Source organism: Chiloscyllium plagiosum, chromosome 12, assembly GCF_004010195.1.
Source record: "Chiloscyllium plagiosum isolate BGI_BamShark_2017 chromosome 12, ASM401019v2, whole genome shotgun sequence".
NCBI lineage: Eukaryota > Metazoa > Chordata > Chondrichthyes > Orectolobiformes > Hemiscylliidae > Chiloscyllium > Chiloscyllium plagiosum.
The window spans coordinates 49,253,164-49,267,232 of record NC_057721.1 but is presented as its reverse complement, the minus strand read 5'-3'; the positions used below and the strand labels follow the sequence as shown (position 1 = coordinate 49,267,232).

Here is a 14,069-nt window from a genome sequence, read left to right as displayed (position 1 = left end):
ATTAATATATATTGTAAAAAGCTGCGGTCCCAGTACTGATCCCTGTGGTACCCCACTGGTCACTGCCTGCCATTCCGAAATGGAGCCGTTTATCACTACTCTTTGTTTCCTATCAGCCAACCAACTTTCAATCCAAGTTAGTACTTTGCCCCCAATACCATGCACCCTAATTTTGCTCACTAAGCTCCTATGTGGGACTTTATCAAAAGCTTTCTGAAAGTCCAAGTACACTACATCTACTGGATCTCCCTGCGTATCTACTGTATTAGAACATCAGGTAACTTCTGTCATTGATTTCTGTAACTTCTCTTCATTTAAATTCATACCATTTTTCACTTCATCCTGCCATGGTGGAGGGGTCTGCATTTTGCGCACTCCACCAGGTAAATCTTTACTAACTCACTTAACTTATCTGTGCCCTTGGCAGACTGTGCATCTTCTCTTGACAACCTTTTATTTATTCACTCCTGGGAGCTGCTGACTGGCCAGAACTTATTGCATTGCCCTAGCTGCCCTTAAACTGAGTGATTTCCAAGGCCATTTCAGAAGGCAGTTGAGAGTCAACCATATTGTTGTAGGTCTGAAGTCACATGTAGGCCAGACCAGGATAAGGATGAGCAATTTTCCTTCCCTGAAAGACATTAGTGAACCAGATGAGATTTTCCAACAATTGGCAATGGTTCATGGTCATCAGTAGATTCTTGATTCAAGGTTTGTAAAAACATTTTATTTAAATTCCACTATCTGCCATGGCAAGTTTTGAACCTGGATCACAAAAGCATTAGTGGAATTTCTAGGATTAATAATCGAGCAACTATACCACTAGGCCATCGCCTACTTACTCTCCAACCTACCTTGATGTCATTAGCAAATTTAATTTATGTACATTTAGACCTTCATCTAATGCATTGATATAAATTGTAAACCACTGAGGCCTCCGTGTTGATCACTGTGGGGATTCACTAGTAACATTTTTCTATCTAAAGAAGACACAGTTATCCCTAGTTTCTGTTTCCTGTTAGCTAACCAATTCTTTATCCATGCAGAGGTATAACCCATAAACTGTTAGATCTTATTTTCTGTAGTGACCTGTATGACACCTTACCAAATACCTTTTGAAAATCCAAGTGCATTACATCAACAGGGTCCCCTTTATCCACTTTGTTTGCTAATTCTTCAAAAGGACTTAAATAATTTAATTTAGTTAAACACTACTTCCCTTTCACAAAACCACTTTATCATTGCCTGATCACACAATAATTTCTAAGTTAAAAGTCACACAACACCAAGTTATAGTCTAACAGGTTGATTTGCAAGTACAAGCTTTTGGAGCACTGCTCCTTCATCAGCTACCTGATGAAGCAGCAGTGCTCAAAGTTCATATTTCCAAATAAACCTACTGGACTCTTACTTGATGTTGTGTGACTTTTAAACTTTGTCCACCCCAGTCCAACACCAGCACCTCCTCATAATGATTTTCTAAGTATGCCAGGACAACTTTTGGGCGGCACGGTGGCACAGTGGTTAGCACTGTTGCCTCACAGCGCCAGAGACCCGGGTTCAATTCCCGACTCAGGCGACTGACTGTGTGGAGTTTGCACGTTCTCCCCGTGTCTGCGTGGGTTTCCTCCGGGTGCTCCGGTTTCCTCCCACAGTCCAAAGATGTGCAGGGTCAGGTGAATTGGCCATGCTAAATTGCCCGTAGTGTTAGGTAAGGGGTAAATGTAGGGGTATGGGTGGGTTGCGCTTCGGCGGGTCGGTGTGGACTTGTTGGGCCGAAGGGCCTGTTTCCACATTGTAATGTAATCTAATCTAAAAACTTTCTTAATAACAGATTATAGAAATTTCCTTATATCAGATTCTAGGCTTACTGGCCTGGATTTTGCTGTCTTCTGTTGTCTCCTTTCACGAATAATGGCATTATATTATCTAACTTCTAATTCATTAGGACCTTCGCAGAACCAAAGGAAATGTAGAAGATTAGAAACAAAAAAAAGGGGCATGAGTGGGCCATTTGGTTCTTTGAGCCTTGTTTACCATTCAGTATGATTATCCAATCAGAACTCTTAATATAACACTGAGAACTGTATATGCTAGCAAAATCAGAAATTACTGGAGAAACTCAGTAGGTCAGGCAGCAGATATGAAGAGAAAAATTTCAATTCCAGTGATCTTTCTTCAGAACCAATATGTTCCCTCTTGTGGGGAGACTCAAACTGGGGGAGAGCTTAGGAAAAAAAAGAGGTTTTCCTTGTCAGACTGAGAAGTGAGTTTTCTTTCTCTATTGGTTGTCAGTCTGTTGAATCCTTTTCTTCAGAATTAGTTAAGATACTAAGCTCAGAGTTAAATGGATTTTTCTTATATAGATTTGGGAGTTGAGGGTTATGAGGGGGCAGACAGGAATTTGGAATTGAGAGCAAAACCAGATTAGGCATGATCTTATTGAATAGTGGAGCAGCCACAAAAGGTCAATTAGCCCACTCTTTTTCCTTGGTCCTACGTTCTTGGTATTACTCTGGTTAATCTTCCCTACAATTGCACTGAGGACTTGACATACTTCCTAAGGAGCGATGCTCAGAATTGAAAATAATATACCAACTGAGATTTAATTTGTGATTTAACTTACAAGAAACAAGTTTATTTTTGTATTGTGTCTATAGTTAAAAAGCCAAAGCTCTGACTACTTTAAAATAGCTTTATCGGTTTGTCCTGCCATGTTTAAAGATTTGCTTGTGCAAACTCCCAAGTTTCTCCACTTCTGTCACCTTTTTAAGATTGTAGCAGTTTAGTTTATATTTGCTTCTCCTCATTCTTCCGCACAAAATGCATCACAAACTAACCATTTTTCATTCAATTTCATCAGCCATTTCATTTAGAAGTGCAGGACAACTTATCCATGGAACACAAAACCAGTAATCAGCCACAGTCATTGAACAGGATTTGGAATATAGTTTGAAAAGTAATAGAATAGTAGGCACTAACAAACTAATCAGTTCAGAGATCAGAAAGCAGCAGTGAATTAACAAATCACAGGTTACCAGTAAGTTATTAATGACGCAGTGGACATATCAGCTACTTGAAAACTCAAAAGGTAGCAGCACCAAATTACTTTACAGGATCCACGGCAAAAGGTATGCAATGGTATTGTATTTCAAGAATTTCTTTGAATGATAGGAGGTAAAGTTGGACAGCATTGGATCCTGAATTCTCACCTGTATCAAGAGTGAGGAGTTGGCTTTTGTTTTCTGTGACCATACAAAATGACAAAGGATGAACTGCAGTGAAGAATGGATAGCTGTGCAGGTGTACAGAGAATGGAAACCCCGTGTAGACACGTGGCAAATTTGGTGGGCATTTTGGCTAAAACCATGAATGAAGAAATGAAGGAGAGGAGTGTGCAGGATCTGGAGGCCCAAGTAACAGTTATTCCAGTGTCTGTAAGTCAAACATTCTTGACTGGCTATTACTGGGGCACACAGTCAAGGACAGCTGACTGTGTATTCCTTAGAATAAAAGATAACAATCAGGCTGGACAGTTTCAGACAGCTAAAGGCCAGCTAGTCTAAGATCTGCCATAGGGAAATTTCTGGAATCTATTATTAAGAATTGTGCAGCAGATTATCTAGAATCATAACGTGATTGGGCAGAGTCAGAAAGCTTTAGTTTAACTAACTGATTAGAGTTCTTTGAGGAATTAACAAACAAGGTGGATAAAGGCAAACCTATAAACGAACTATATTTGCATTTCCAAAAGTCTTTTTATCAAAGGTTGCTGCACAAGATATTCTGAAATGACATTTTCTGAGCTGACATTATGTCAGTCGGTACAAGAGTGCACTTGAGAACCCAATCAGAGCTGACATTTTCAGGATTAAAAGCTGGGAGATTTTGGGTGGAAAAAACAAGGTGTGCAGTGGTAAACTTCGAACTGATCACACCTTTTGAAATATTGGGGTGCAAGTTCAGCATTCAAAAAAAAAGCTAATTATTTTAAAATAGTTGCAGAATAGTTTCTGTGATTAGTACATCATATAGTTGCCATAGTCCTACCTAGACCATAGGGTTGCTCTCTTATTAAAAAGAGATGACTGATTATGGTTTAACCTGAGGGTTAGCTCACCTCAGGTAAGGGATTACTTTACAATTAGGACATAGTGTTGTTTCTATGAAATAGTTTGGAATACAACATACTCTTTCCATGGAATAAATTACATTTTCAGATTGGTCATTGGCTAGTGAAACATCACCATCTAGTGAACAGATTGCTGTAATTGCAGCATGTCTATATGCTGACATTTTCTCATTATAAAACATTGACCTGTTGTTCTGAACATTACTCCATTACAAAAATTTAGATTTTAAAAAAACTACAAAATTGCAACAACAGATACTAGGATTTGTGGCCAGAACGTTCACACCATATGCCACATCTTTGAATATGTAGATTGAAGAGGTTTACAAATAAGAGGATGAGTTTTGAAAAGATGAAATACATTAACTTATTTATGTATATGTAATTAATGCATTATTAAAAATATAGTGGGTAGAAAGAGTATGATCCAACAATGCACGGACACTGAAGATGAGTGTGCCAACAAGATGACTATGCGGCAATACCTAAGGGTCCACCCTGCTGACAGCCAAGCATGCAGGGTAACTCATCCATAACAGGGAGACTATAGTGTTTGCTGCAGAGAATACTTTGAAGAATTCCACAAATGACTCTGTCTTTTACTTGAACACCCTCAATTCCATTCCTCAGTTCTGTTACTGTACCACCCTAATCATGAACAATTTTGTAAAATTCACGCAACAACTGAAAAACAACAAGGCCGCTAGATCAGATGGCAAAGATATCTGGCTGCACTACTTCACATTCCTCAAATGGGAATAGAGTTTATACCAGTGGATCTTAGGGATGCTGTGATCATGACTATATTTTAAAGAGGAGATCGGTCTGATTTGATTAGATTCCCTACAGTGTCAAAACAGGCTCTTCAGCCCAATACCGACCCTCCAAAGACTAACCCACCCAGACCCATTTCCCTCTGACTAATGCACCTAACACTATGGGCAATTTAGCATGACCTGCACATCTTTGGACTGTGGGAGGAAACCAAACCACCGGGAGGAAACCCACGCAGACACAGTGAGAATGTGCAAACTCCACACAGTCACCCGAGGCTGGAATCAAACCTGGGACCCTGGTGCTGTGAGGCAGCAGTGCTAACCACTGAGCCACCGTGCTGCCCCAATCTATTGTGGTAACCACAGAGAGGTTTCCTTGCTGCCTTCTGCAACATTTTTCTTATTTTTTCTACTCTTCCCCCTTTGTTTAAAACCCAGTTCCTACACTTTCATGTCTCCTACCTGCTTGCTTCACCTCTTCCCATTTCTTCCATAAAACATAATCACCAAATATCCCAAATTACTTTTTTTTATTCTTTCATAGAAAATTGAGCTCTCAATACCTTCTCCCATTCTCCACTGATAACTCTCTCCCATTCCCATATCTTCCATTTTCTAGGCAACATCTTATCACAAGTGCCAGCTTAAAGTTTTTGGAAATATTTCATTTCCCTGGAGTTAAAGTTTAATCTCCACTGTTTTTCCAGCACTAAGATGGGAAACCTAGTTATTTAGGTTTCCAAGCACTCAGTACTTCTTCCCTATCTAGGTAAAAACAATGACTGCAGATGCTGGAAACCAGAGTCTAGATTAGAGTGGAGCTGCAAAAGCACAGCAGTTCAGGCAGACATCCGAGGAGCAATGAAATCGATGTTTCAGGCAAAAGCCCTTCATTAGGAATACAGGCAGAGAGCCTGAAGGGTGGAGAGATAAGTCACTGCTCCTCAGATTTTACTGCTCCTCAGATGTCTGCCTGAACTGCTGTGCTCTTCCAGCACCACTCTAATCTAGACTTCTTCCCTATCTTTCAATTGTCAATTCAGCAGAATATACACAGCCTAGGTACAACAAGGACAACATATAACTTTTCTTTGTTATTACTTGGATTCTTTTATAAAATTTTAAAATTATAACAAATTCATCGGAAATATTGTTCTAACTCTGGGCTGGGCAAAAGATCCTTACAAAAGCTTGATGACTTTAGAGTAGTTTTGGCTGGGTGTTGGGTACATGATGAGTTAATTATAATTCACAAAACAGAAAACTGAGATGATTAGCTGTGGGTTAGGATTACTCTGGTTAAATTATGTTTGGGTACAATTGTTGAAATTTTTAAAAGGGTGTTGAAAATCTCTGCCAAATAACTAGGAGGCTTTTACAACGCGTGAGCATGATCTAGAAGCTTTAATCACTTACTTGATGTGAAACCGGATATTTTGATACCCTTTTAATCCATCATTACCCATTATTCTTTATAGTAAATATAGTTCTGACATTTTATTTATAAATTCTGATGACTTGAAAAATACATTAAAACACTGACATAACTGATCTGCCAATGCATGTTACAGCACTTGAGATACCCAAGGACTTGCTATTAATTATGTTAAGTTTGTAAAGTAATGTTTTGTAGTGAAATGATTGAATTCTTATTACTTGTGTATACTATTTTTATTTCAGTTGTCCATCAATCATTACCAGAAGGGTAGATTATTGAAGTGACATTAAAATACTTATTTCAGATCTCTCAAGTGTATGGAATTAACTGCCAGAGGCTCGTACAATTACAATATTTAAAAAGGCATATATAAATGGGTATATAAATAGGAAGGGCTTAGAGGGATATGGGCCAAATGTGGCAAATGGAACTAGATTAATTCAGGATATCTGGTTGACATGGACAGGTTGGGCCGAATGGTCTGTTTCCATGATGTACACCTCTATGACTTCATGTGTTTAGTCTTACCACCATTAGTTTTGATGTGTTTTGTTTAACACAAACCTTCATTTTGAATTACAGATTCGCATATGGATGCTGTGCTTAGGAATCTCATTGATATTTGGGCCCATATTGGGAAAGACATGGCGACTGTACAAAGTTTTTGGTCAGCATGTCCCAGAGAAGAGAGTGGTAAGCTAACATGTGAAGCTTCATGACCTTCACCTCACCCAACTTTTCTCTACATTTCTGAAGCAAACTTAGAAGGGGAAATGAGAAGCTTAGACTAAATAGTTTTATCGAACAAACATTGGTAGTGGATGCTGTTAGCAGGCTGAAAGCAGTAATGGATAGCCATATGACAAAGAAAACAATGGAAAATTATGGGAAATACAAAGCAACATATATTATTTTTCAAACCTGCCTGCCAGATTGACCATTGTGGTCTTTTCTAGTTCTATACATTCATGCACACTATAAAAGTAGAGTTGTCATTGTCTGGAAATATTTAGGACAAAAATTTACTTATTTGTTGTTCCAAGGAAAGTAATTAACATTATTACTAAATAAGCATACTTATGATTGATAACTGTACATTGCAGTATATGTCATTTACTAATCCTTAAGGGGCACATGTATAGCACTGGCTTGAAACTTTATAAATAATCCCTTTAGAAAGTTCAATGCATATATAAAAATAAACAAGAATGGTATATACACATCTGTAGCATAAAGTATATCAGTGAATCACTGTCTTACTTGTAGCTGCAGCCTTTGAGCAGTTCTTTCTTTGCTTTGCTTTCGTGAATATTTATTGGCTTTACAGTCAGATGAGTGATTTGATTTGATTTGATTTATTGTTGTCACATGTACCTAGGTACAGTGAAAAGCTTTGTTTTGCATGCAGTACAGGCAAATTGTAACATACAAGGACACACATATCATAGGGTGTTTAGACAGAGCAAATCATATAAGGTTACGGCTGCACAGGAGATGCACAAAAGCAAGATCAACATTAGATTTGAAATTAGAGAAGTCCATTCAGCAGTCTGTTATACAGCAGGGAGGAAGCTGTTCTTGAACCTGTTGGTATGTGTGTTTCAGTTTCTGTGTGTTCTACCCAATGGAAGAGGTTGGAAGAGAGTATAATCAGGGTGGGAGAGGCCTTCGATGATGTTATCTGTGTTTCCATAGCGATGAGAAGTGTTGATGGAGTCCATGGATGGGAGATTGGCTTTTATGATAGTCTGGGCTGTGTCAACAACTTTCTGTAGTTTCTTACAATCCTGGAAAGAGCAGTTGCTGCACCAAGCCATGATGCACCCAGACAGAATGCTTTCTATGGTGCATCTGTAAAAGTTGGTGAAGGTCCTTGGGACATGTCAAATTTCTTAAGCCTCCTGAGGTAAAAAAAAAGAGACATTGTTGTGCCTTCTTGACCATCACACCTATGTGGGAGGACCAGGACAGATTGTTGGTTATTGTCAATCTTAGGAACTTGACGCTCTTGACCTTCTTCACCTCAGCTCCGTTGAAGTCGACAGGTGAATGGCCTTCTTTTTTCCTGGAGCTAATAATCAGTTCTTTAGTTTTGCTTTGAGGGCGAGATTGTTATCTTTGCACCATAACACTAACAATTCAAGTCTACAATGGTGGTGTCATCAGGGAACTTGTAGTTGCTGATCGGATGAAATTTTGATGACACAACTAAGTGTACAGGGAGCCCAGTAAGGGGCTGTGTATGCATCCTTGCAGGGCACTGATTTTGAGTATTATCCTGGAGGAGGTGCTGTTGTCTATAGTCACTAATTGCAATCTGTAGGTCAGAAAGCTGAGGATCCAGTTGCAGAAGCCAGAATCAGGACCAGGACCTAGGTCTCAGAGTTTGGAGATTAGTTTGGTTGGGATTATAGTGTTGAGGGCAGAGCTATAATTGAAAAGTAGAAGTCTGATGAAGGTATCCTTCTTATCCAGATGTTCCAGGGATGAGTGTAGAGCTAGGGAAATGGCAGCTGCTATGGAAGTGTTGCACCTGTAGGCAAATTGCAAGGGATGAAGGCAGGCTGGGAGGCTAGGGTTGACGTGAACCCTGACTAACCTCTCAAAGCATTTTGTAATTATGGAGGTCAGAGCCAACGGATGGTAGTTGTTGAGGCGCATTGCACATATTTTCTTTGGTAGTGGGATGATGGTGGTCTTCTTGAAGCAAATGGGGATCTTATATTTTAGTAAGGAGATGTTAAAGAGGTCAGTGAATATCCCTGACAGCTGGTCTTCACAGGATCTGAATGCATGGCCGGGAACTCCATCTGGGTCAGTCGGTTTCTTCGGGTTCACTCTCAAGAAGGTGAATCTGACATGTGCAGCACAGACTGAGAGAACAGGTGAATCCGGGGCTGTCGGGGCAGGTGACACAGTTCCACTGGCTTCATGTAAAGTTAAAGGCTTAATTTGATGGTTGGGGCAATGGGGACAAAGTAACTTTCAATGTATTTCTGCTCATCTCCACGAGTCTTTCATCCTTCCTCTCACTTGCGTCATTAACCACATCTTTTCACCAAACAAGCTACCTGCCCAAAGTTTATATCTAGCTCCCCTTCCCAAGGTCAACTGGTCGAATTCCTCTCGATTTCATTCCATTACACACCATAACTTCTCCAGTCTGGAAATCTATTGTTGGCCAGATGTTGTTTGAGCAGAGCCAGATCATTCTAGTACAGTACTTCATGAGTGGAAAGATTGAAGATACAATATTTGGAATAATAAAACACATTTTCTTACTGGTCTCTGTTTGGTGTCTCAGGTAAATACTTACATGTATGGTATTGTTCACACATATGTAGTTAAGCATTCTTAAAAGAACATACTTTTACTCAATCTGTTAGACATATCCCACCTCAGGGGCGGGTGGGACTTTAACCTGGACCTTCTGGCCAAGAGGTAGGTACACTACTATTATATTATTCTTGATTAAGAAAATTCTGAAATGCAGATATAACTTGTCCCAATAACTTATATTGAGAGGGTGAGGTTTATTTGTTTTTTCAGTAGGTTTATTTGGGTTCATGGATGTTATGCATTAGAATTGGTCATGGATATACGATTAGCTTTGGTTATCTCCGTCAGCAAAACACAGGTGGAGATAATGGATTCAAATCTTGATGGATCGTAGTTTGATTTTGAAAACCAATTAATGTCAACCTCTTCCTATTCCTTCAGTTTACTGCAAGTCTAAAAGTTTAGAGATCACAAAACAAAAAAAACTTCCAACAGGCAAGCAATTAATAGATTGTTATTTCAGTTCTTGTTGCTATTGCTCACAAACTTCTGTTTAAAAAGAATTCTCAGTAAGCTGTTTCTTGGGCATTAGTAACTGGAAACTTTTGCTTACACCTCTGAGACATTGGATCGGTTGCAGGTAGACAGATGGTGAAGCTGGCGTTTGGTTCACTTGCCTTTATTAGTCAGTGCATTGAGTATATGAGTTTGGAGGTCATGTTATGGCTGTACAGGAGACTTTTACAATACTGTATTCAATTTTAGTCCCTGCTATAGAAAAGATGTAGTTGAACGTGAAAGGGTTTAGAAAAGATCTACAAGAATGTTGCAAGGATTAGAGGGTTTGAGCTAAAGGGAGAGGTTGAATAGGCTGGGGCTTTTTCCCCTGGAGCATTGGTTGCTGAGGGTGACCTTATAGAGGTTTATAAAATCATGAGGGGCATGGATAGGGTGAATAGACAAGGTCTTTTTACCATGTTAGGAGAGTCCAAAACTAAAGGGCATCAGTTTAAGGTGAGAGGGGAAAGATTTAAAAGGGATAGGAGGGGTAATGTTTTCATGCAAGGGGTGGTACATGTATGGAATGAGCTGCCAGAGGAAGAGGCGGAAGCTGGTACAATTAAAAGGCATCTGGACGGGATTATGAATAGGAAGGGTTTAGAAAGATATGGGCCAAATGTTGGCAAATGCGACTAGATCAGTTTTGGATATCTGGTCAGCATGGATGAGTTGTTTCCATGTCGTTTAACTCTATGACTCAATGATTCTATGGTAACGAAACACAAAAGTAACAGGCTTTGAAATTCAACTAGTTTGTTTTTGAAAGTTGAATGGACATGAATAAGTTCTCTTGCTATCTTTCTCTTTCCTCCAGCTTGGAGCACTTTGATAATTATAGAACACAACATAAATATACAAAGATCAACTATATTTACTAGCTATTCTTTCATACTTGCACCATGATCATTCCCTATGAATATTAGCTCGTTAAAGCTTTAGAAATGTGTCTTGTTTTTCAAAATTATGAAGTAAAGTAGTGAAAATATCCAAATTCCAAGAAAATATTTCAACACAATGGTTGTTTGCAATGAAACATCCTTGGAAGTCAAATGTAGCTTATGCTCACAGCTCTGGGCAAAAGATCAAGACTAAGCACAGGCTTAGGGGGAGGCTGAGGAACATCTTCTGAATTAAAGACAGAGTCATAGAAATGTACTGCATGGAAACAGACCCTTTGGTCCAATTCTTCCATGCCGACCAGATATCCCAACCTAATCTAGTCCCATGTGGCAGCACTTGGCCCATATGCCTCTAAACCCTTCCTATTCATATACCCATCCAGGTGCCTTTTAAATTTTGCAATTACACCAGCCTCCACCACATCCTCTGGCAGCTCATTCCATAAACATACCACCCTCTGCGTGAAAACGTTGCCCCTTAGGTCTCTTTTATATCTTTCCCCTCTCACCCTAAACCTATGCCCTCTAGTTCTAGACTCCCCCACCCCAGGGAAAAGATCTTGTCTATTTATCCTATCCATGCCCCTCATGATTTTATAAACCTCTAAGGTCACCCGTGAGCCTCCGACGCTCCAGGGAAAACAGCTCCAGCCTATTCAGCCTCTCCCTATAGCTCAAACTCTCCAACCCTGGCAACATCCTTGTCAATCTTTCGTGTGTCACAACGTCCTTCCAATAGGAAGGAGACCAAAATTGCACACAATATTCCAAAAGTGACCTAACCAATGTTTAATTTCAGCTCCAGATCTGTTCTTTTAACTGAGGCTATGTTGTTCCACTTCCTGTTTCTTGGGTATGGTACTGTTACCTGGTTTCTGGGTCCATTTGTCAGACTTCTGCTGTGCCCTAATGACTTGGTGAGTCTTGAAAGATTTTACCTTTCCTTCTTAAGTACGAGGTACCCTTCAATAGCTGATGCCTTTTCTGCTACACCATGTGCCAAGTGCGCAGGGACTAACTTTAACTTCTGAAGTATTGTTCCTTAAGTACAAGGTACTTTATATAAGAATGTTATTTACAGTTTAGTAGGTATACATACACACACTCTCCACTCCAGTATCCAATTCTCTTTAAATAATTATGTGATGCGGATATATCATGAATTGAATTCATTGTCACGTGTACTGAGGCACAGTGAAAAGCTTTGTCTTGCAAGCAATACAGACAGATCACATAGCTAAGTAGCATAGATAGTAAATAATAGGTAAACAGCAGCAAAAACAAAAACACAGGTACAGGCGAATGCTAAGAGTTTGAGAGTCCATTCAGTATTCTAACAACAGTCGGGTAGAAACAGGCTGGTGCGTGTGTTCAGGCTCCTGTATCTTCTCCCTGATGGTAGAGGTTGTAGAAAAGCATTGCCAGGGTGGGATGGATCATTGAGAATGCTGGCGGCCTTTCCTTGACAGTAGACCTGGTAGATGGATTCTATAGATGGGAGGTTGGCCTTTGTGATTGTCCGGGCCGAGTTCACCACTCTCCGTAACAGTCTCTGATCTTGAATGGTACAGGCATCATACCAGATAGAGAAACATCCAGACAGATTGCTCTTGATGGCGCACCTATAAAAAAAGTTGCCAAAGGTATTCACCATCATGCCAAATTTCCTCAGCAGCCTGAGGAAGAGGAGACATTGTTGGGCTGTTGTAACCAGTACGTTCACATGAAGAGTCCAAGAAAGCTTGTTATGGATGACCATTCCCAGGAGCTTGACACTCTCCACTCATTCCACCTCTGTGCTGTTAATGTGTAGGGGGACATGAGTAACATCCTGCCAAAATAATGAACTCAATAATGAGTTCCTTTGTTTTGTCAGCATTGAGGGCTAGGTTGTTCTCAGTGCACCATTTTTCCAGGTCTTCCACCTCCCATTTGTTTCGTCGCCATCTGAGATTTGACCGACTATGGTGGTGTCATCCGCGAACATGTAAATGGCATTAGTCTGGTATTTGGCAACACAGTCATGGGTATACAGTGAGGACAGTAGGGGGCTGAGGATGCACCCCTGGGGGGCTCCAGTGTTGAGTGTCAGTGAGGATGAAATATTGTCCCCACTCTTCACTGATTGTAGACTGTGGGTTAGGAAACTGGAGGATCCAGTTGCAGAGAGTGGGGTTTAGTCCGAGATCACTAAGTTTAATAATCAATCAATCAGTCTTGAGGGGATGATAGTGTTGAAGGCTGAACTGTAATCAACGAGTAGGATTCTTATGTAGCTGTTCTTGGTGTCAAGATTTTCTAGGGAAGAGTGAAGGGCAAGTGATGCGGCATCTGATGTGGATCTGTTGGTCGGATAGGCAAATTGCAGTGGATCAAGAGTAGTGGGGAGGCTTGATTAATGCCATGACCAACCTTTCAAAGCACTTCATGACCACCGAAGATATGCTGCATGAGCCTTTTTAGGCGCAGGGATGACTTTGGCCCTCTTCAAACAGGCAAGCACAGTGGCTTGCTGCAGGGAGAGGTTGAAGATGTCTGAGAAGACCTCTGCCAGTTGATCTGCGCATGCCCTGAGTGCACGGCCTGGTAACTCTGTCTGGTCCCATCGCTTTCCTTGGGTTCACACGAAGGAAAACTGATCTGACCTCTCAAGCAGAGACTGTTGGGATAGGTTTTTCTGGGCTGGTCGGAATAGGTGTTATCTCTCTGCCGAAATTCTGCTCAAAGCGAGCATAGAAGGCGTTGAGACCATCTCGGAGGGGTATGTCATTGTCTCCTATCTTGCACTGTCTCGTTTTAGATACTGTGATGTCATTCAGTGCTTACCATAGTTGCCGGGTGTCTGGGTCTCTAGTTTGGATCGGTATTGGTCCTTGGCTGTCTTAATAGCTCTGCGGAGGTCATATTTGGATTCCTTATATTTGAGTGGGTCTCCTGGGTCTCCTGACACCTGGTTTTTAGCAGGTTCTGTATGTCCTGATTCA

The 14,069-nt window shown here is 40.5% G+C and overlaps 1 protein-coding gene across 1 annotated transcript in view; it reads left to right on the top strand.

Annotated features, from left to right (window-relative positions):
- The window catches only part of gpr156 (G protein-coupled receptor 156), a 54,631-nt gene that overhangs the window by 23,769 nt on the left and 16,793 nt on the right, over positions 1-14,069 (top strand). The window contains exon 5 of the mRNA XM_043701532.1: positions 6,929-7,039. Coding sequence (XP_043557467.1) covers positions 6,929-7,039 — 111 coding nt within the window. The remainder of the gene's footprint in view (positions 1-6,928; positions 7,040-14,069) is intronic.